The 24,878-nt window shown below is 40.0% G+C and overlaps 1 protein-coding gene across 3 annotated transcripts in view; it reads right to left on the reverse strand.

Annotated features, from left to right (window-relative positions):
• msi2b (musashi RNA-binding protein 2b) overlaps nt 1–24,878 on the reverse strand; it is a 106,222-nt gene that overhangs the window by 77,031 nt on the left and 4,313 nt on the right. For all 3 annotated transcript variants that reach the window (XM_086081412.1, XM_086081410.1, XM_086081411.1), the window contains exon 5: nt 23,056–23,097. In XM_086081412.1, the coding sequence (XP_085937538.1) occupies nt 23,056–23,097 (42 nt within the window). The remainder of the gene's footprint in view (nt 1–23,055; nt 23,098–24,878) is intronic.

Below are 24,878 nucleotides of genomic sequence, written 5' to 3' on the forward strand. Positions count from 1 at the left end.
AGGCAAAGTACTCTCAACATTTGGAGGGCTTGAGCCTCTTGGGGAAAACTCTTGCCGAAGAGTTTTTAGTTGAATCCAATTATAGAAGCTCCCCAACCTCTGTTATTATAGAGGCCATGTCTAGCATGTCTTTCACATAGCCTACAAACAAGTTCTACCCTGAAGACTAGTACACACAGTGCTCAATAATAACTGTTCAAATTAATCTGTACATTTTGTAAATGTATTTCAAACAAATTACATTACTCAAAAAATTATTAGGCTTACTCATGTTTAAGTATAGGGCAGCCCCAGCGCAAGCTCAACTAAGCCATGTCTGGCATCGAGGGGTGAATGGCAATATTAAGACTTAAAACTAATGCTACCTGTACATCAGAAGACTTTGATAAGATTTGGAAAAAACTACAACTAGATTCTTCAGGCATTTATTTTACCCACAATGCAGTTCCCATCATGCTCTTGGTAGAAACCTACAAAATAGAGAAGCAGAGGTTGTTTGCTATAGTGTATGCAGCAGTTTGTGCAGAAAAGTAAAATAAAAACAAGAGTGAATTCAGAAAAAAAATTACAAAGAGTGAATTCGGCAGAATACAAGCATGGCTCAAATGATAAAATATGCATGTTTATAATTTAGACATTACGGAAGTGTATTGCATTCACTTGGAGAAAAAAAAGTCCTGTTTTTCTGACTAATTTTTGGGGGAGCTTTGGGTTTTTTCTGTTTAAAAAAAATCCTCTGTTTTTCTGACTAATTTTTGGGGGGAGCTTTGTTTTTTTTTTACTGTTTAAAAAAAATACTCTGTTTTTCTGAATATTTTTTTTCAGTTTTTCTGAGTAACTTTTCCCAGTTTTATAAATTAATTATTTTTCAGTTTTTCTGAATATTTGTTTTTCAGTTTTTCTGAATATTTGTTTTTTAGTTTTTCTGAATATTTGTTTTTCAGTTTTTCTGAATATTTGTTTTTCAGTTTTTCTGAATATTTGTTTTTCAGTTTTTCTGAATATTTGTTTTTAAGGATTTTCCCTCAGAGATTAGAGAACAAGACACAATACAGTATACACATTCATTCCTTTATTGAGAGCCAGTAAGTAAACATGACCATTTTATTGCATATGGAGGTACGCGGGAAAGTGTCCGTTTCCACTATTAGCGAGTCTGCAACAAGTCACTTAAAGTTCAGAGGTAAAAAAAATAAATTACTACGAAAAACAGAACACCAGCTCTGTTTTCCGAAAAAAATCTGTTTTTTGGAGAAAAAAAAAATCTGTTTTTTGGAATTTTTTTCCCCCCCTGTTTTTCTGAAAAAAAAAAATTCAGCCTGTTTTTCTGAATATTTTTGGGACAGAAAAAAAATATTCAGTGAGGGGGGATTGTTCAAGTGAATGCAATACGCTTCCGTATTTTAAATACTGATTTAGTCCCAGCTATTGTTTATTAATGAGGGTTTTAGTCTAGTCAAGTTTTCATTCCAGTGAAAAATGTGTGTTGACGAAATTATTTTTGTTTCGTTTTTGTTGACGAAATTAACACTACTGTGGAGTCTGACTGAATCTGGAATAAAGGAAGCAGTGGAGCACTGCAGCAGAAACTCTATTATAATATGTGTATGTAAACATACTGACAGTCAGTATATCTTTGCCCATTAATGATATGTTCTTAAGAGATCAAATTCAACAATGTCTAATATTAATGTGTACAAGTATAATATATAATATATAATATACAATAATAATAATAATTTAGGACAATACTTTAACAGGATTATTGTTTATTGTAAAAAAAAATAATCAAAGAGCAATTTGAATAGAGATGAGATGATACAAAAATAAATTAAAGTCTGAATCGGTTTGCTGCGCTATTGATGTGTGTGTACTACTGATTTTTGAGGTGGTTCCTCTGGTCCAGAGTTCATCTAACAGTCTCCTCTAGACAACGACAATATCAGCTCTTTTCAAGCTCCACTGCCCTCTAGCTAACACATAGATTTTTCTGTCTGGCCGCTTATGTCAAGCACTTACACTGTGCTTGTTGTCCAAGGAGAGTGCTATGTGGCACAAGTTGCGCTTTCTACACTACCACATGACTACTATCGCACATACAGGAAGAAAGGAATGAAGTTGGTGTTCCTGTTGGTCTTTTATGCATTATATCAGGTCAAAGGTGATGAGGAGGTGGTGATTATCATATCAACACCATACCATTTTGTGTATCCTTGCTGCACGTACACAATGAATGGGTTCATCGACGGCATGCTAATCTTTTCCAAGTGCAGTGTGTAACTCCTGGTAGGCCTCCAGATGGACCAGATCTACACTACAATTTACATATAAAGCTATGTTCACACTGCAGCTCAATTCAGATTTTTATTTTTTCATGCAGTGTGAAGAGTGCAGTTCCAACACGGGCCTCTTTCATATACGGATGTAAATTTGGGATATGTGATGCATCTGCAGTAGGAATGCTCATCCGTCCACATTCGGCCTTTTTCAACGGTTGGCAGAACATCCACTAACATTTTCGTCCAGTCTCGCTTTCTCAACAAAAACTCGCACTTCCTCTTGTTGTGCTCTACTATATCACAAACATTGTGTACAAGTTCACAGTAAAACATCAACCCTTCAAGAAGAGACTGAGAAGATGCTTTATTTCAATTTTTGTATTCAGATCACTTCGATAGCAGACAAACAGACATTCCACATGAGGATTAAGGCATAAAATTCATCAACATAAAAGATCTCAAGTACTGGACAGTGGACACACTACTATCGCATGGTTAACATTCTGATCCATCGCCTGTCATGATCTGAGTTGTCATGCTGCACTCAGTTGTTGTTTGTTTTTGTGTTGCAGCCAGTTAAGCATGACTCACACAGCTGTTTTCATTCATGTAATCAGTCGAGTATTTAAGAGGCAGTCCAATCAGCTACCGGTTGTTGGACGATTCACTTGCTAGCCACCAACGCCCAAGCCTAGTCTCGACTGTTTCTCGACCTCTATTCTCGTCTTGCCTTGTACTACGATCTTGCCTTGCTCTTGTAAGTTTTCTAGTATAAATTTTTGTAGTCTGCCTCTTGCGCTTTTTGCTACCGTTTTCCTCCTTGCCTTGCAAGCGATTTCTGTTTGGATTTTTCTGTGTCCTTTGTTTAAATAAATATTGTAAACTGCTCTGCTGTCTGCGTTTTCTGGGATCCACACCCGAATCATAACAGAATCGTCCGACCATGGATCCCACGGGCACAAACAAGAGCAAGTTTTGCCATGCCATAGTCAGACAGGGACAGACTGGGCCACCACAAGCACTCCCTGAATGAGCTTATGGAAGCGGTTACTCAGTCAAGGTCTCGGTTTGACGTTCTGTCTGACGTGACACCAGCCTGAACCGGTAGCTTCGAGCTTGTCGTCCGGGGACGCACACCATTGCCATGGGCCATTGCTTCCTCAGCCGTCTCGGTACGGCGGAGAGCTCGGTTTGTGTGGTCAGTTTATCCACCACTACTTGCTAATATTCAACCAGCAACCCATGACCTATTCTCGCGACTGTAGTAAGGTAGCTTATATGATGAGTCTTTTGACGGACAAAGCAGCAGCTTGGGCCATGGAGGTTAGCAACGCGGAAGTTAGATGCATTACAGCCCCCCTTCATGTTAAATTCTCCGGTAATCACAGTGAGTCCCGTCGGTTTTTGAGTTCGAGTTTAGCACCGCTAGTGTTGGGCCTGCCATGGCTAAAGTTACACAACCCTAATATTAATTGGGAGATACTGGAGCATCTTCTGTCACACACATTGTCTAGTCAGCGGAGATTAACTGTCCGCTGGTCACGGAAATTGAGCCGGAGGTTATTGACTTATCCAAGGTTCCTCACGAGTATCATGCTTTAGAAAAAGTATTTAGTAAAGACTGGGCCCAGTCACTGCCCCCACATCGCCTTTAGGATTGTGCCATTGACTCGTCCCTAATGCACCACTAACTAACTCCAAGCTTTATCAAGTGTCACAGCCTGAGCACGAAGCGCTCCATGAGTATATTTCGAAATCGAAATACTGTCATGATCTGAGCTGTCAGGCTGCGCTCAGTTGTCGTTTGTTGTGTTTCAGCCAGTTGACCACAAGGGGCGCTAATGCAACTCACACAGCTGTTTTCATTTAGGAGGCAGTCCAAGATTCACTTGCCAGCCACCAACGCCCCCAAGCCTAGTCTCGACTGTTTCTCGACCTCGATTCTTGTCTCACCTTGTACTACAATCTTGCTTTTCCCTTGTAAGTTTTCTAGTATAGTGATTTTTGTATTTTGCCTCTTGCCTTTTTGTGTAAGCAGGTTGAGTATTCTCCTTGCCATTTTGGTGCAAGCACTTTTTGTTAGTTATTTCTGCGTTGTTGCGTGCGCTTTTTGTTACCGTATTCCTCCTTGCCTTGCAAGCGATTTCTGTTTGGATTTTTGTGTGTGTCTTTTGTTTAAATAAATATTGTAAACTGCTATGCTGTCCACGTTTTCTGGGATCCACACCCAAATCACAACATCGTCCAACACAGCAATCAGCTCTCTCTCAAAATGAGAGCACAGTCAGTAAAAGTGTTGGACATGACTTAATGTAACGATCTTAGCAAATATTCTAAAAATATTTATATCATCTACAAATTTAACTCAATGCAGGATTGACTGGTCGAGCATGTGAATAAAATGTAATATTTTATTCACATTTTGATTTCATCTGATTAGTTTAGCAATTTACATAGAAGCCAAAAGCAGGTTCTCTCAGTAATTCAATTCCCACACCACCTTGTAATCTTCAAGTCTTTTTTTCTTTTTAACACATTAGATTCACATAATTATATTTCACAAAAATAAACGCACTGTCGGTCAGATGTTGGGCTAAAACATTTCAGTACACAAAGCCCGCGTAATAAAAAAAACCCCACCATGTAATATTCAACAAAAAGTTAAAAAACTAAACCTAAAAAAAAGTGAGTGGAGTTTTATTCATCAACAAGTCCTTTTCAAATTGCACTCTCAGTGTGAAAAGTTTGCAGCACAGAAATATGACGGTGCCATGTTTGCCAGCGAGTCTATTTCTGCTTACCCAACAAGATCGGCGTGCGCTTTGACTGCCCTAATTTTAATGCAAAGGGGAGCCGTTATGAGTGGCCGGGACTCGGCTATACTTTCCATCCCACAATAGCGCATGGAGCAAACTTCCCGTTACACCCAATTCTACCTGTGCCAAGTCCAGGAAAATACTAAAAGAAAGAAAAATCCACTCATGCGCACAATTAGATCTAGACTGCGCTGAGCACAAAAATAAGGCTCACCATCTTCCAAGTCAGCATCAATGAAATGATCACTGCAAATTACACTCTTCTGCTTAGTCCAATCCTAGTTTTTTGTTTTTTGCTTAACTCATTCACTCCCAGCCATTTTCAGTGAAGCAACCCCTTTCGCCCACAGAATATTGTGTTGTATTTCTATAAAAACATACCAAAAGAAAATCTCTTCTTTCATCAGGAAAAAAAAGTATATTTCTATCTGTTTCTGTTTTGCAGCAATTAGCATTAGAATATAACTAAGTTTCATCATCATTCACAATTTTTTTTTTTAAACACTGTGGAAAAGAGCTTGTTGCAACATGGCTCTGGCTGATCTCTTATACTCTGCTGCCATTTTGCTGGACGTTTTTTGTAATAACTACCATTGCTTTAAGCGTCCTCTTCAGTTCAGAGGTGCATCAAAGCCTTCGTATATGCTCTAGCATAAAAATAAAAAAAACACAAAAACCGTATAAATAAGTTTTGGGGACAATGGCAATATTTAAAATAGAACGTTTTTTTATACGTTTTTGGGAGCATATGAGTTAATTCTTCGAGTTTCATGAGAAGTCATGGCAAATAAGTAAACATTATCATTATGCTCGCCTCATCCCAAAGGCGACATCATCAGATTCACGCCTTCTTTCCTTCAAAAACATCACAAAAAAAGCCTAAAATCACGACAGTATCATTTTGCATGTTTTTTCCCCCTATTTTTTCTGCTGACCTCAATTTTAAGTACAGAGCTATAAAACAAGTGCTTGTGTTTGTGTCATTCGTGGGGTCCTTTAAACACATTACTTTACGTCATCTCTCGTGTGTCCCAAAGCTTGGGACACTGAGACACCACATTTAATAATTATCCTCGTGTCGTTACCTGTAAATAGGTCCGCCAAAAAAGCACAAAATCGTAAGCTCATCTTGGAGGAACTTGTCTGAACTCACGACAAGTTACTCTCAAAAAGAACATAAAAATTGAGGTAATCGCCCAGAAACACTTCATTCCGTGGAGCCCACCCCTCACCACATGCACACGCACGTTAATTGGATATTTGCTGCTAAATGCAATGCGATAAGGGCTTTACAAATAGCTTCTAAAATAATGTGGTTTTTTTTTTTTGTCTTGCACAGGAATGATTTTACTGCACAAGGCATGATTCTTGGAAATAATTAGTTTGAAGCTCAACAGAGTTTCAAAAGTTACTTCAACAAGCTTCAGGCATTTAGTTTTCGCTTCCTATTTTTGAAGACATGGTGACTACCTTATTCTGAACTCCATCTGTCTGGACCACCAAAGGATTCCTCAGTAATGTAAACTGTTTGAAAACGGTCTTCATGCATTTCCAAGCCTACTGCATGTTTGTCCTTGTGACAATATGTTAGGGGGTGACTGAAATACAACTTGCAGGTTCCTTCAAATCCTTGCACTTATGCATCTGCAAACCATTAAAAGAAACTGCAACAAGAGGTTTTTGGGACTCCAAACCAGACACCAGCAGTTTACATTTCCTGCAAGCTGCTCATCACAGCTGCTCTTTTTATATGATGTATTTGCCTGGTAAAAACTTCCCTTCATACTTCTTTATCAGACAAACTTTCTGAGTCACGCACAATTTACTTAAAGGATTTTTGTGCAGTTTGTCACATTTCTACTCGCGACTGCCACCTCTGGCCCAAAGAGTAACTGCAGCATCTGTGTCAAGCTCGTTCATGGTGCACATGCAAATACATGCACGCTCTTAAAGTGAGAGCCACAGTTAACAAACGAAGACATGACTTCAGATGAGGTAAGAAAAACTCTGCCTTTCCCCTCCCAAAAGAAACTGTGGAGTGTGCGGGTCCGCACACTACTATAAAGGGAAGATAAAAGCTGATAGGTGCAGTCAGAGTAAAACAGTCAGGGCTCTTTATACTCATCTGGGCATTGGTGGAGCATGCATGATGTAGAAAAAGCTTTAATAATACCCTTTTAAACGGCACAATGCACCTTTAAGAGTAGAGAAGGGAAACATAGTCAGGTTCTGTACTTGAGTAGAATTAAAATTACTTGTGTAAAAAACTATTTTGGTAAACTCCAATATCACTCAAATATCTACCCAGGTAAGAGTAAAAAAGTACAGGCTTTGAAATGTTCTTGAAGAGTACAGTGTACTGTAGCTTTTTCTTGGAGGTTTAATCTATTACTATAATCATTGTCATTCATTAAAAACTAAAGTAACGACCCTGTTTTAAAAATGTGCCAAGTCAAAATACAGATAGTGATGCTAAAAAGTAACACGTAGAAAGTAGCCTGAATAATAAGTTCTCAGTAAAGTGCAAAATACAAGAAAAAAACCTTCTCTGTTCTGTAATGTAATGAAAGATTTGTACTTCATTACTTCGTATCTCTGCTTAAGAATACAATGATTTTGCTTACGTTTTCTTGAAATGTCACGTGTTGTCATTCATTTCACACAGCACTGGAAAACTTCACTCTTCAGTAATAATGTGTATTAGCAAGTATTGTTCTGTTAATTACAGACTTACATGGGACAAATGACCAAACCTGTTTAAAATGTAAAATGATCATTTTGGTGATCTCAGGTACTATATAGCAACATGGACATTCATTTTCAGTGTGTTGTCAATGTTTTATCATGATGAACAGGAATGAGCAACATCAAACGGAATTTAAGGGTTTATAACAAAATTGCAGCTGGCTAACCGGGTTTCTCAAAACACATTAACATGCAGCTCCATCCAAGCGCTACAGCTTGAACTGTTTTGATGCTATGACAAAGTAATTGACAGGACATTACAATGTCAGATGTTTCCAAAATAACAAAAAGAACAACGTGGCTATAAATGCAAAACTGTCTTTGTTTATCAGATGACCTTTTCTCCAACCATGGACAATGTTATTAACTTAATTAGTAAAAGATCAAATCAAAGTTGGCAAGATTTTAATGGTAAATGTGGAATGAATGTCATTCAGGTAAAAAAAAAAGAAAGAAGGCGTCTTCAAGTGGAAATATATCTCTAAGCAACCCAACAGCTCCATGACTTTCATACAGTGCTATAAAAGGCTTTTTAAAGGACAAACTAATTAGTTCATTCTCCAGAAATAGTCGAGTAAAAAGCATTCAGTCACGTCAAGAGACTCAGAGCAGCTTGTTTGTCTTGTAAAAAGCAACGGCATGCAGATTTACCGACAAGTTACAACATTGTCGCTGTGGCAGAATCCTCGTGTCTCCAAAACCACTACTTTTCGAAATAAGTAAAATAAATAAATAAATGTCATCCAGCTTGGTTTAGCAAACCCCACTTCATTTTTTTACTGGGAGCACAGTGGCCCCTAATCTGAAATTGAAGGGCTACAAGTTCATAATGTAGGAGCACACATTGTAAGTAGACTGGCAAAGTACGTAAATATTCACTGCACTCATTTTCACGATGAGTACATTCAGAACTTCACTTCACTCTGATGCACAACTGTGAGAGTGGTGTGTTCGGAGAGAAGTACATGTTGTCCTCCCAGTAATTTTTCGAACACACCGTATGTTATAGGGTTGTCAAAATTAGTGCGTTAATTTAAAGTCCCTTTAACGCCACCATTTTTTTTTAACGCGTGATGAATGACAGCCCCCTTTCTTGGAAAGCCTGTACTAGGGGAATTCCAGTTGCAATGCAGCATGTCCCCGTCAAAATTTAGCATTAATACATTTAATAATAATGCATACAATTTTTAAAAAGTTACTTCATCTTAAAGATTAGATAGCTCTTAAAATGAAAAGCTGCGATTGGCTGGCAACCAGTTCAGGGTGTACCCTGCCTACTGTCCAAAGCCAGCTGGGATAGGCTCCAGTGCCCCCCGCGACCCTTGTGAGGGTAAGCGGTTAAGAAAATGGATGGATAATATGAAAAGAAAAATGAACTGAGCTGTCACCAACGTCTTACAAATGCAATTATGCTATCTAATGGCAGAAAAATGACCTCAACACAAATCAATATCGCACTTGATTTTTACAGTACAGTACATCTTTTAAATTTTACCTAAATTTTATGAATCATTATGAAATTACTGTAAATGACTAACAGATGCAGCCATATTTCTATTAGTTTAACATTTGTTCCACTTTTATGTTAAGAGTATGACAACTTATTTTATTGTATATTTAGAACAGAATAAAAAAATACAATTTTGCGATTAATCATGAGTTAACTACTGAAGTCATGCGATTAATTACGATTAAAAATTTAAATTGCATGACACCCCTATTATAAAACCAATAGCAGCTCATGCTTGAACTGTTTCATGATCCATCTGTACTGCCTGACGCTCTGGACGTTCCGTGCGCCAAGTTCAAGCTCCTAGACTTCTTTTTTTGTGGCCCTCTAAATAACAAAACAACACATTTGAACAACACTGGGTTTGCGAACAGTTGGAGTGAAGCTGAGCGTGCAGAGAATATTTCCAAACGCACCCTATATGTGGAGCAGAAATTTTGCCAGCAACAAAAAATAGTCAAGCATAAGTCAATTTTTTGATGAGATTTTGAGATGAAAAATTCACTTGCACTGTCTTAAATTTTAGAACAAAATGCCACCAGAATCACACCCTTGAAGGTGCATGGCACCTAGTGCCATATTGTCCCTTGTGCATAAAACGGAAAAGACCTATTCAACTTGAGTCTTTCATTTACGAAGTCTGAGAGGAGCAATATCAATTGCTCCACGAGGGCTGCAATGTATTTGTGTAAAATTCTTGTGATCTGTTTATTCAGGCTGAAAATCACAGAAGATAAATTCAGCCTGATCAGGAGCCCACTGAAGGGATTCCCTTTGAACACTGCAATGCTTCCACCAGAACAAACATACTCCATTGGAGAACTCCATGTAGATATTTTTTTGTCTGTGTGATGTTGGCAAGACTACACAGAATCTAGTACAGAATGGACAGACAATTTGAGAGGAGGAAAAAAACAAAGGCATTGTCCTGAAAGAAAGAAAAACAGAAGAGGCAAATGGAGAACATCAGAACAATCCCACTTCAAAGATTACATAATTAATTTCTGGGGAAAAAAGAAAAGAGACACGGGTGCCTTTTGCAGCTTGCATTGTACTTAACAAGCAGTCTTTGAAGTTAATTGCTTTCAATTAGTCCAGTTATGTGATTGTGAGTGCGGATGATTGTTGGTCTCCAGTTCAGGGTGTACCCCGCCTACTGCCCGAAGCCAGCTGAAATAGGCTCCAGCGCCCCCGCGACCCTTGTGAGGAATAAGCGGTTAAGAAAATGGATGGATGGATGGATGGATGGAAGGATGGATGGATGGATGGTCCACGTGTCGCATTAGCGCAGCGGAGGACTGGAGTGGGGGAGCAGACGAAAGGGACATGAGTGCCTTGGGTGTTTAGTTTGCATTATAGCCTACTTACTCTATATTTTGTTTTTGTTTTTAAATAGAATGTGTTACATGAAAAAATTATGTTATTATTTCCCCAAATAAGCACATTTTAGAGCTGTAATTTTAATACTTTAATACCATATTTTTACTCATATCGGCCCTTGCCTATTTATAATGTTCCCTGGTGTGTCTGTGAAAAAGGCTCCTTCCTCTGCAGTGCGTGCACATTTAGACAGGGCATGCCACTTGGTGGTAAACCAAAAGAGCTGCTAAAAAACATTTTTTTTGTCATCCAGCATAATAAACATATCATTTAGGTTTATACATATAACTGTTATACTAAAAATGCAAGTAGATTAATGTAAAATATTGGGATATGTATATGTATCGCCTAGAAGATCATGTATTAGGATACATATTTCGCGATACTCATCGTATCGGGACCCCAGTATCGTGATATATATCGTATCGTGATGTTGTTGGCAATACCCAACCCTAGTGTAAGGGAATGGTCAGCTGACTCCGTGCATTAGTCTTAGGCTCATTTAAACCAAGGTAATAGTGTTCACAGTTTCATGGACTATACATTACCAATATTTTAGATAACAACTTTATAAGTGGAATAGTGGGGGGCACATTGAACATACTACCTCTATTGCGACGAAAATCTCTGACTTAATTTCCCCTCGATCATCTCCAATGTGATGTTCTTAAGCAAAACACAGTGAACTACTCCCATTGCATTATAAGTCACCTACTACCTCAGCGTGTGCCACTAACAGCATGCGCTCTATTTTCATACACAGGCACAAATATGTGCACTTGGCGTAAAAACTGGTGCATCGATAGATCGTCTAGTACAACCCAGAGACAAAACGTCAAAGCAACACAGTTGAAGTCAAAGTCATGTTGATCGTATCCCTGGATGTGAAGGGCATTTTCCACTGCGAGTTCTTGCAACACGGCTAGATGATCAACCTACAAAGATATTTTGCTGCTTTTGCTTCTTTCAGCAAGCAAGAAGAGGCAAGAGTTATGGCAGAACTACTCGTGGCTGTTGCACCATAATCTAAGCATCCAGCAGATCCTTGCCAGTATGAACATTGCAACGCTGGAGCAACCTCCGTATTAGTAATCTGTCAAACCACGTGATCAAAACACAATGCATTTAGTACATTGTATTTATATAGTGCAAACAACATGCGTGAGAAAATTCTCCAAACCACCGCTGATAATGCATCAAACTTCATCAAAGCCTTCAGAGTCTACAGCTATGAGAGCAGGAACACCAACCCAGACGTGGTGGAAGGAAGTGAAGATGTTGAAGACGTACAAGCTGTTGAGGTAGCTTCTGTGATAGATGAAGAAGATGAATGTTTAGAATATCAGCTGCCAAAACGTCACGATGTGCTTGTCATCTTCGTAACCTTATTTCAACAGCGGATGCAAGAAAAGCTGACTCATATGACTCTTACAAGAAAGTGTTGCGTGCAGCATTTGCAAAGGCAGTGGCAGTTTAAACAAATATCAACAAATGGCTAAATATACAACTCAACATTAAGCTGAATGCAGGTGTTGTACTCTCTTCAACGAGGCAGTCCAATCTTGTGGTATTATTTTTGCAACTGCAAACTCTACAGAGTAATGCCACAGCCCAGATTTAAAACTCAAACCTCAGATCTGTGAGGCTGACATGCTGATCACTTGTCCAGCATGCTACACAAACAAATTAGTGCAAAGTGCTATTATAGCAAATTAATGGTGGCTGGCACCAAATGATATCGTTCTTCTACTGCACGGAAACCAATGTCACTTAATGGTGAACATCATAGTTTTAACAGTCTCAATTCCGCCAGACTCCATATTTTTCTACAGGATGTCTTACTTGTCGTTTGATATATATGTATATATTTCAAATAAGTGACAGCATGCCCACTACGCTTATTCATATACTTCTCATCTATCTATTCATCCATCCATTCTTTATTCTGCTTATCCTCACAATTTCATTTCATTTATTTCAAGCACATATTAAAATGAACACAAGAACATCAAGCGTAGTAGTTGTAACACAATAAGAAATAAAAAGACAATCATACCAGAAAAACTCCCAAAAAAGCCATAAGGGACTTTACTAGGTTTGAGGGTGTGCTGGAGCCTATCCCAGCTGACTTTGGTTGACAGGCAGGGTTAGACCCTGAACTGGCCATCTACTGCTACTACTACACCTACAGTCATCTACTGTACGTCTCCTGTCTTTAAAGAAAAGAGCCACCCAGAGTTGAGACTAAGAATTACAATTCCTGCAAACAAGCTTGATGCAGGACTTTGTTATTTTTAGAACATGCTGTGGGCTGGTAATGGCCCACAGGTTGGACTTTGGACATGGCTGAACTAGCAGGTTTAAACCTGCACATAAAAATGTTCCTGTTACAGGCAGAAGAGGCAGAGGCTCTGAGCTAAACCTATTCAATTTCAAAGATGCAGGCTTGCTGTAAAAAAAAGAAAGAAAAAAGGTATCTGTTTAGTGATTCTTTGAGAAACATGATCATGATTATAATACTCCATGGGCTACTACAGGTCCAGATGCACCCACCGACAGCTTGACTTCTTTGGTATGTTGTTATCCCTACAGTAACACTGGGCTTATCCAGTGAGAATAATTTGAATAATTAACATTTGGGTAATGCTTGGTGGGCCATATGAAAAGCTTCTGGCCTACAAGCCGCCAGTTGAATAGGTCGGACTTACATTAATTACTGCAACAGGTGAGTTGTTTGACTATATGTGCCCTGCTTTTGGCTGGCGACCAGTTAAGGGTGTACCTCTCACACAGCGTCAGCTGGGATAGACTCCAGCAGGCCTGGACTGGGCCATCTGGAGGGACAGGACAATTCCCGGTGGGCTCCGAATCGGCATGCAGGAGCCCACACATTCGTTTCAAAATCACGCAGGCGGCACACCACGTATTCGTTTTGAAATCAGACCATAAATAAAGAGTATCCACATCATCTTGTGTTGACTGTCTCATTGTCTATCACCTGTAACTCCGATCTCCCTTACAGGCCATTATATTTTATATAACACTGACTACCTGCCTTTGTTACTAAGGGTGTCACCGAGTTACAATAATTTAATATCAAAAGTAGCAAAACTTTAATTCACGAATAGAAACAATAAATAATATGACTATATTAATTAAACCTTGTCTGTACAAAAATAACACATAAAAGGGGCAAACACAATCACAAGTGTTACTAATAACACAAACAAAGCATGATGGGAAAGCCTCCTACAATTACCGTTGCTCTCTTCAAGTTAGCGTCAGTTAACTCTGTAGTGTGCACTAGAAGTGGTGAGAACACATTTCAAAATAAGATTACTAACAGGAAAAAAAAAGTGTTAGCTTTCTTACCCTTGCTGGTTTAACTTCATTTGGCAAGTGTGTCTTGTGAAGTGTAAAATGTCTTATCCCATTTAATGTACATTTGCTGATTTGGTTTCTTTTTGTCATTTTTTCCCCATTTTATGTTCACATACTTGTTCAAATAAACACTGATCGTGCTCTAGTACGAGCATTCAATTGTAAATTACATTTTTGATCAAATGCAATATGAATATCGTTGGAGGGAATGCTCATCTATTTTACATCGGTACACAAACTGTCCAATTGTGTATGTTAATTAACTCTTTTACTGCTAAAAACGTTAAATAACGTTTAGTAAAAACCTACGGAGGGGCGCCAAAGACGTTAAAAGACGTTTACTATGTTTTTTGGGGGTTTTTTTGGAAACGGGTGGAGGAAAGCCTTGGCCAGCTGTGCTGAAAGTATCAAGCAGATCAAGTTAGTATAATGACTAGTTTTGGCCCCTAGATGGCAGCGATGACTCTCTTTGGACAAGATTGGGTAGGCGTCAGTAGTAGACGTGAGGCGGAGCTAGAGTGTTGAGGGGACAATGGCCGATGAAGCAACAATGGGGACCGGTTGCAAGCAGCTCACGCTTGAGCATTTTTTTCAAACACGAAAAGCATCGATCAATACTAAAAAGCACATTGATGTTGACGATGATGATGATGGTGACTCCCGAGGTTGACGCCGAAGTTGGAAGCGTTGACGCGCGGCTATGATCACGTCACAAAGCCTCACCGGCTAGCGATGCTAACGCCGGAAAACGCGGAGCACAACGGAGCACAGGCGGACGTTCAATCGGACGATCAAGAAGAGTAGTCGAAAAGCATCGACCAATGCACATTGATGATGACGATGATGACTCCCGAGGTTGACGCCGAAGTTGGAAGCGTTGACGCACGGCTATGATCACGTCATAAAGCCTCACCGGCTAGCGATGCTAACGCCGGAAAACGCACAACCGAGCACAGGCGGACGTTCAATCGGACGATGAAGAGTACCCCGAGTCCAATGCATATTCATCGGAGGAGTGTGTACAGTCTGATCACGGAGAAGACACTGGTTCTGGACTACGATGCCACCATGAATGGAGTGGATAAGATGGATCAGAACATCTACCACCCGGTATAGGAACTGAAGGACATGAGGAAGCCAGACGTAACACCACCGTAACGTAACCGTATCATGATCCTGATAGTAGACTTGATGGCAACACACACTGCAGTATATACTTGCTATTCCACGGAAAAAAACGGCCGGCAAGAAAGTGCACGCGAAGGGGCAATCGCAGTGAAACTAATCTGTTGTGCAAATCCTGTTGCGTCTCCTTGCACGCAGGGGACTGTTACACAAAAAGAAAAACTGTAGTTGAAACATCCACATAATTGTAAATAGTACCACAGTTGCACACATTTGTAAATAGTTTGCCAAATTGTTGTGTCAAATTGTTACACTGTTGAATGTAAATAAACGTATTTTGCTATCAAAAAACACTTTTTCATTGTTGGTGGTAGTGTTTTACATAAGTTAAGCACTGTTTAGATGTTTGTGGCATCATTCATGGAAAAAAAAAGGTGTCAAATTCACTAGAGTGCATGAAATAATATTGTTTCACTAAAAGCTTGATTTCTCCGTATTTTGGTCCAAAACAAGAGCATTTGGGTGAAACTAACCATTTTCTATTGTTGATTACTGAAGAACGGAATAAGGTAGAAACAAACTTTTTTTTTCTGATGAAAGATAACAGTTCAATCTTTCATTTGGTAGTATGTGTGTTTCCATAGTCCAAACACAAAATTTTCTGTGGACCTTGAAAGATCAGTCAAAATGCTTAAATCGGCTGGCACCCACAGCATCCCTTTTCTGAAAACGTCTGGCAGTCAAAGAGTTAAAATATGAACTAAAGTGGGCCGGTCTGAACCCTGAAATTCCAGGGATAAAAATGAGTCTCAGTCTGGCCCTGGAATCCAGCACACCTGCGACTCCGGTTTGAGGATAAGCGGTTCAGACAATGGATTGGATGAATGTTTCTCACCACAACTGTCTTACAACCATGCATACACAGAAATTTAGGGGCTTTTAAAGGGATTTCTGACATAGTTGGCTCACAATTTGTGTGCTAGAAACAGTTGGTGACATCATTATTGGATCAAAATTAGCAACACACCATGTCGAGTCCATTTGCAAGTCTTTTAACATTTTGTCGAGTCCAGTTGCAAGTCTTTTAACATTTTGTCGAGTCTAACTCATAAGTAACCATCGGAGAAAGACAAAATGGGTTTAAAGCATATCAAGAATTTTTTTTATCATTGGTTCCATAGTGAGATGTGAAGTGAAGAGTTCCCCTCCTACTCTTCCAACAAGCTCTTACTGAATTTGGATCCTCTTGTCAAGAATTAAAGTAAATTAAATTCAGACAAAATGTTCTCAGTATGTAACAAAAAACACATTTACTTTTATATCCCAGAGGAATAGCTACAAGGTTCAGCATAGTTAGATCAATGCACCTCTAATTCTTGCAGGTTACAGTAAAAAAAATTGTTTTAATAATAATAGGTGGCCATACCAAGCTCAACTACGGAATGTATATATGGAATATGAAATAGCTTAAGATTCCCCATGCTAAAATGTTAGCGCGTGACATATAACAGCCAATCAGCTCTTTTTTAAAAAGCAAAAACAATTAGAATTTTCCTTTTTTTATTTAGCTAGTAAGTTGGTATAAAGAAGATCTAAATCGCTTGAAATTTCACACAGTTTTTCTCCAGCCATTACATAGACTTCTGTTTTTTGGCAAAGATGTTGCACATATAAAAAAGCCGTGCCTAGAAGCACTTACAGGTGTTGGCACATACTACCGTGCATGCTGTGCTACTTTCTTACTCGCTTTCCAGTTGTCATTCTCCCGCCTGCTCAGTAATCCCTCACTGTTCGAAAGCGGCCTCTAAATTTAGCATCAGATTTATCATGCAGCAGGAAAGGCTGCAGCAAACTAGATAGCCAGCTACAGAAAGAGTGAGGCTGCATTTATGGAAGCAAGACAGACTCTGGGTGTTTAAGGGCTGTCTATCACACTGGCTGCATTCTCAGAACTAATGTCTTATGCTACATTCACACCAAAACCGAAACGGCGATCTGGAACGCTTCATTCGCTAGCATTTCACCGCGTAGAGTTTTTTGGAACGATTTCCGCTCATTCATGCATTCGCGCACACCGGAGAGGAAGAGGCGTGTCCCTTGGTAGACAACGACTGCAGAGCACTTTAGTGAGTCAACAGAAAGAGAGCACCGCCAATTACTTCTACTTTTTTCCTGGGACTATACAGCTGGGGCACTATTTTCTCAGTTCTCAGTTCAACAGTAAGTAAATACACTTGCCATCGCTTGTATGCTACTTCCTTGCTCACCATTTGATCCCGGCTGGCGGTGTTGTTGCACTTGGTGTGACGACAGGACGCTGTGTGTGACGTAGCCGGTACTCAAAGCCGATTGACTACCGCGAGGCGAAATGCTAAAAAAGTTCCCATTTTTCAACTTTGGCGAACATGCGAGTGTGCGGATTTTTGTCAAGAATGTGCGGTTTTCGCTGCGCCACACCGCATCCCAGCGCCCCACGCACTTTCGCTCTGGTCCACGCAAAGTACATTGACTACAATGCAAACGTGTCGCCGAAACGCCTCCCCTTGGTTTTGGTGTGAATGCAGCATAAGTCTCACTGACAGCAAGAGTCCAATGGTCTGGGAAATTTTCAATGTTTAAAAAAAAAAAAAAAAGCACACAAAGTTATTTGTTTATTACTGAATGTAGCTACTTTACATGAGAGCGATAAATGACAGTGTCAATCATAATTGAGCAGTATTACGCCATAGTTTGCTTATTTTATCAATTGTCGGTAATACAAACCCCAATTCCAATGAAGTTGGGACATTGTGTAAGATAAATATAGTAAATAAAAACAAAATACAATCATTTGCAAATATTTTTCAGCCTTTATACACTACAAGATAAGACAACCCAATGAGCAGTATGTCCCCAATTTAAAAAAACTAAAATTCTCTATGAAATTCTTTCGAAAAAAGCTGGGGCAGGGGCAAGAGAATACTGGGAAAGTTGAAGAATGGTAAAAAAACAAAACACTTGTTTGGAGCATTCTACAGGCGGACGGGTTAATTGGAAACAAGTGAGTGTCATGATTGTGTATAAAAGAAGCATCCGGCAATGCTTTGTTGTTCACAACCAAGGATAGATTGAGGTCCACATTCCACAACTTTGTGAACAACTGTCAATTGTATTCTGTTTTTATGTATGTTTCACACAACGTCCCAACTTCATTAAGGGTTTGTACTATATTTACTGTATTGGTTAACTATCTTATTAGAAACAGTCCCAAAGTCATCAGCACTATGTCTTGACATATGAAAGGCAGTCATGCATAGACTTTTCTCAACTTTCCGATAATTTGCAATAACAAACAGGATGACAGCTACTAAAACCTTGCTCATGATGCACAGATAATCAGTGTGTAATGAGCTGGTTAATTTTCTTTCATGACATGTCATAGTCATTGTATGAATGAGTAAGCAAGACTGAACAATGGAGAATCATCTGCTGTCTTGAAGATGAGGGAAATACATGAATGCAACTCCCTTCCATTTTACAATTACGTAAAAAAAAATGTTATTGATTTCTCATGTTGTTTTCCCAGTTCCATGTTAGATTTACAGCCCTGTGTCCTTCCTCCTCACTGTCACATAAAACAATGCACAGTGGTTCATGGAAGTACTGTCGCTCGCAGGGCTGTTTTACTGCAGTTGACCTTCCTGCTAATACAAACACCGCAGAATCATTGTCACATAAAAACGAAATTACATAAATACCTGGGAACAGCTCTTAATGTGACTTACTATAAGTAGAGAAGAAAATAGTCCCCATACAATTGCCACAGAATTGGCAGAACTGTGCTGATGGATGTTGTGTCGAAAGTGAAAGTGTCATTAATATTTTGTACACAATACTGCCAATTAACTTACTGTACTAAGTTAGGTGGCAGACTTCACTTTGAATTGGAAGGTCCTGATCTGATCTCATGATACTGTGGCAAATTTAAAAACATCCAGTAAATGGAATTGGTAGTTCGGACAGATCCTTGTCTGCTTCCTGAGAGACAGATGCAACCAAACTGATATCCTTCAGTCCGCAAGATAGTGGTCCAAAGTACATTGCCAAAACAAAAAAGGAGGGTAAAAAGTGTAAATACAGCGCCTTGCAAAAGTAGTCATCCCCCTTGTGGTTTTCAACATTTTGGCACGGTACGACCACAAATATAAATAGATTTCATAGAACTTTCATGTGAAAGTTAAAGACAAAGTAGTACACAATCATGAAGTGAAACAAAATGGATATCTTATTTCAAACTTGTTTTACAACAACAAAACTGAAAAGTAGGGTGTGCAAAAATATTCATCCCCCCTGAATTAATACTTATTTTGCTGCAATTACAGTTTCAAGTCTTTTGGGGTAGGTCTCGATCAGTTTTGTACATCAGGAGGCTGAAATGTTTGCCCTTTTCTCCTTGCTAAACACATCCAGCTCAGACAGATTAGATGGAGACTCTTATCTGAGAACCTTGGAAGATAAGCAAGTGCTGCGCAGAACACGATGAGTCAGAAGCCATCTTAGGGGACATGACCATTAGGATGCAAAATGATACAGCCTCTCAACGCTTCATAACCCTATCATTCTGAGAGTGTTCTATAGAACACTCTCAGAATGATAGGGCTATGCCTTAATGAGTTTGCTCTTAAGAGGCAGGACCCAAAGACAACTGCAGGTCCTGTTTAACTTTCAGCTAATGCATCCTCGACGGCTCATTCATTCCTCTTCGCAAAAGTGAACTACACAACCTGTCTACTGTAGCCTGCATTAAAAATAAGCTTTTTTAAGTTCATGGAAATTATGTTAGCAAATTATTGGGCAGCACGATGAATAAGTGGTTACTGCAGCTCTGCGCACACACATTTTCTTTTCATTCATGCTTCTTCCACGTGGCAAACTGGGAATTGAAATTTAGCAGTGACATTTAAAAATCAGAAGGGAACCATAAATGTTGGTTCCACTCGATTACCAGTTCTCGATCCCCAACCCTTTTGTTAGCTCCTTCACACACACACGCACACACACGCACCCACACACACACACACACACACACCCACACACACATACACACACGCACACACACACACACGCAGTCTACGCAGAGCTACTGGTGCCTAACTATAACTGCAGCTCTGAAACGAGCGCACCGTACCATACTTGGTGCATTAATGATATAAACAAATAGTAGCAAGAATTCTAAAAACAAATAGTAGCATGAATGCTAAAATCAAACGGTAGCATGTATGCTAAGATACGATAGCAAGCATTCTACCATCCATCCATCCATTTTTTTTTTTTTTTTTTTTTACTTCTAAAAAGAGCTCAGTATTGTTCATTCGGTAATGTCATCATCATTGCTTTTTTTTTTTTTTTTGTATGTGGGTGAGTATGTGTATGTGCGTGCGTGCGTGCGAGTGTGTGTGTGTGTATTCGTTAGCTCACCAAAAACCTATTAGAAAAAATCCCATACCGTTCACCTAAACCGAACACCGCCGTCAGGAGACCCGAGGGGACCAAAGAAAACAAAGGAAAGTGAAATCCAGCACCGACCAGACACCACCCACCGGGCCACCAACCAGAGTTCTTCACCAACCCCAGAAACATCTAAATTCCAACAAATCCAAAAAATCAGGGAGACCTCAAGAGACCAAAGGAGAGACTGAGGAAAGGAAGGAAGGACAAACGAAGCAGAGTGAGATCCATAGACACCAGCCTCCACCGATTCAATGACCTGAGGAAGAAGCAGATTGTGTCTGAGTTTCGATAGATGCTGGTGTGGTGGATCCATTTTCTTAACCGCTTGTCCTCACAATGGTCGCTGGAGCCTATCCCAGCTGGTTGCCAGCCAATTGCAGGGCACACAGAGACCAACAACCATCCACACTCACAATCACACCTATGGACGATTTGGAGTGTTCAATTAACCTGCCATGCATGTCTTTGGAATTCTATCATGTGTTTTAAAATGGCAACTGGAGTAAAATAGTGAGTTCAGTTGTACTTTATAATTCATAATTTAGTCAGTATGATATAGCGCCCCAGTTTTCCACAAAGAACTTCGAATCGTGATTCGTCTGAACACAAAACAGGTTTCCACTTTGTCATTCTCCATTTTAAATAACCCCTGGCCCAGAGAAACGCCTACGCTTCTTGGTCTGCTTTAGAAATGGCTTTTTCTTTGTACTGTAGTTTCATCTGGCAACGGCGGCTGGCACGGTGGATTGTGTTCACCCGCAATGTTTTCTGGAAGTATTGCTGAGCCCTTTCTATGATTTCCCTTACACTAAGCATTCCTGTTTGCGGTGCAGTGCCGTTTAAGGGCCCGGAGATCATGGGCATCCAGAAGATTTTTCGGCCTTGACCCTTACAGACAGAGATTGTTCCAGATTCTCTGAATCTTTGGAGGATGTTATGCACTGTAGATGATGATTACTTCAACCTTTTTGCCAGTTTTTGCTGGTAAACACCTTTCTGATATTTCTCCACTATCTTCCTGCGCAACATTGAAGGAATTAGTGATTCTCTACCCATCTTCGCTTCTGGGAAACAATGCCACTCCGAGAAGCTCTTTTTATACTCCAATCAAGTTGCCAATGGACCTCATTAGTGGTAACTGGTCTTCCAGCTGTTTATTCTTTTTTGGTGCAATTGACTTTTCCAGCCTCTTATTGCTACCTGTCCCAACTTATTTAAGATTTGTTGCCACTATGAAATATACAATCAACATATTTTTCCCTTAAAATTATACATTTTCTCAGTTTAAACTTTTGACCTCTCATCTATGTTCTATTCTGAACACAATATAGAAATTTGGCACTTCCACATAATTGCATTCAGTTTTTATTCACAATTTCTATAGTGTCCTAACTTTTTTGGAATTGGGTTTGTATATATAATGGATATATATATATATATATATATATATATATATATATAGATATAAAATCAATAATTAAAAATCAATAATTAAAGGCGCTGAACGTAAGTTACCGAGTGTTTGCAGATTAATGGAAGTCAGCAATGCGCATGCCCCCAGAGTGCCGAGACATAGTTAGTGGTAGTTTTATTGTGCATTGCTCATCATAAATAGATCGCATTTTTGTGACAAGGTCTTACCTTTTTAGCAAGAAGAAAGCAAGTTGTGGGTCTCGTTTCATCCTCTTAGGCCTTTCCACCTACTCCAATATTAACGCTGCTCCAATATTGAGCCATGTCCTCCCGCGATGCTTGTGCGACTTCAGTTTTGCCCTTTTTGTCACACTTGACAGGTGTTATCCTTTCTTGATCGGTATCCTGATCTTGGTCGGGGGACGCAGAGGGTCTGAGTCACCTCCGGGAACAACTACCGTTGCATGTTGCCAAACTTTTGGCTCAATGGTCAAACAAAAGGAGCCACCGGGAGACTGAGAGTCGCATTGCAGTCTTGGTTTATTATTATTTTGACACACTTTATATCCGTTGAGGCACACGTTTGTGTTTTCCCCACAGACTCGTCCACACACTCCCAAACACGTCCGCCTTCCCAGCACTTCCGCGGAGCGAGAGTGAGAGCGTACACGTGCCTGGCAGGGAGAAACCTTAAGTTTCGGTCCCGAAACCTTCATTATTATTTAACAGCCATTGTGCCACAATAGTACCTCCTGTCCATTATAAAAAATTTAAAGCATTGGTGGGTGAAAAATATGGTTGTTTTAACACTCCAACTTACGTTCAGCAACTTTAAATAAATGTGCCATGAATTAATTAAGTTACCTATAATTTTATTTATTTGTCAAATTGTGACTTCAAGTAGAAGTCACCTTACCTTGGGTTGCGTACGTCTAGGGAAGGCAACTTTTGGGTCAATCTGAAGAAGAGAAGCGCCACACACATTAGTACACACATACAAAAAATATTTTGTTGTACAAACACACTGTATTTGCAGAGTAACATCGAAATTTTCCATGACAATGGTAAACTGACTATACTGACTATGTAACCACTCACTCACTAGGGATGGTGATTTGACTATATTTCCTTGATCAACTGCAGTCTAGGGGGCAATAAATACATCAGCTCACTCACAACCTTTATGCTAAAAGTAGTCAAGAAAATTGAGGGATGGATATCACATCAAAATTCCTACTTGAAGTAAAGAGAAACTGCACATTACAAGTAACTGAAAACAATTGCTCGAGGTCATTTTAAATTGTTTATGCTTCACTGTTTCCCAAAACAGACACAGGGCATATTGTCACAGCAATGAGAACAAATTCTCCAAATGCAGTATGTCGGATTCGTTCCCAGTGAGGGTTGGACTCCACCAAGGCTGCCCTTTGTCACTGATCTCTGTTCAGAACTTTTTTATAGACAGAATTTCTAGGCGCAGCCGAAGCGTTGAGGGGTCCGGTTTGGCAGCCTCAGCATTGCATGGTGCTGTTGGCTTCATCAAGCCGTGATCTCCAACTCTCACTGGAGCGGTTCGCAGCTGAGTGTGAAGCGGTTGGGATGGAGATTGGCACCTCCAAATCCGAGACCATGGTCCTCAGTCGGAAAAGGGTGGCATAACTTCTCTGGGTCGGGGATGAGATCCTGCCCCAAGTGGAGGAGTTCAAGTATCTTGAGGTCTTGTTCACGAGTGAGGGCAGGATGGAGCGGGAGATCGACAGGTGGATCCGTGCAGCGTCTGAGGTGATGCGGACTCTGTATCGAAAGGCTCAGCTCTCTATCTACCGATTGATCTACGTTCCTACCCTCACCTATGGTCACGAGCTGTGGGTCGTAACCGAAAGAACAAGATCCCGGATACAAGCGGCCGAAATGAGTTTCCTCCGCAGGGTGTCCGGGCTCTCCCTTAGAGTTAGGGTGAGAAGCTCGATCATCCGGGAGGAGCCAGTTGAGGTTGCTCGGGCATCTGGTTCGGATGCCTCCTGGACGCCTCCCTGAAGAGGTGTTCCGGGCATGTCCCACCGGCGGGAGGCCCCGGGTACGACCCAGGACACGCTGGAGAGACTATGTCCCAGGAACGCCTTGGGATCCCGCCAGAGGAGCTGGTTGAAGCGGCTGGGGAGAGGAAAGTCTGGACTTCTCTGCTAAAGCTGCTGTTCCCGCGACTCGGCCCTGGTTAAGCGGTAAATAATGGATGGATGGATGACATACGGTAAACTGACTTGCAAAGTAAATATTCACATTCCGCTCCATTTTCACTTTAAATACTTGCTGAGAATACATTGTTTTCAACAACTTGCATATTTTTACTGTGCATTTTTACAATCTAATAAAATCTTTATGTACTAGTTTATTAGCATTTGTATTGCTACTATACTGTATGCATGGTGTGTACTGAAGGTTACTCACTATGTTATATGTGGGGCATATGACAATAGTAAACGCTACATTATTACAGAATCAAATTCGATTAGTCTTTGTTTACTCCCATTCTAACTGAAAGGTTGCCTGGACATCACCATCAGAGTAGGTCTATATACAGACTAAGTCTGAATAATAGATTAAACTAGGTCACATTCAGAACAGCGATGATGTCTCATGTTAAAATATAAGAGTATCTATTGGAGGGAACACATTGTATATATAAAAGCACTTTAAATGTGCATTTGTTATATGATTGCAAGGCAAGTTAAACCTCTG

Source organism: Leptonotus elevatus, chromosome 7 (genome assembly GCF_054856555.1).
Source record: "Leptonotus elevatus isolate MCC_2025b chromosome 7, RoL_Lele_1.0, whole genome shotgun sequence".
Taxonomy (NCBI): domain Eukaryota; kingdom Metazoa; phylum Chordata; class Actinopteri; order Syngnathiformes; family Syngnathidae; genus Leptonotus; species Leptonotus elevatus.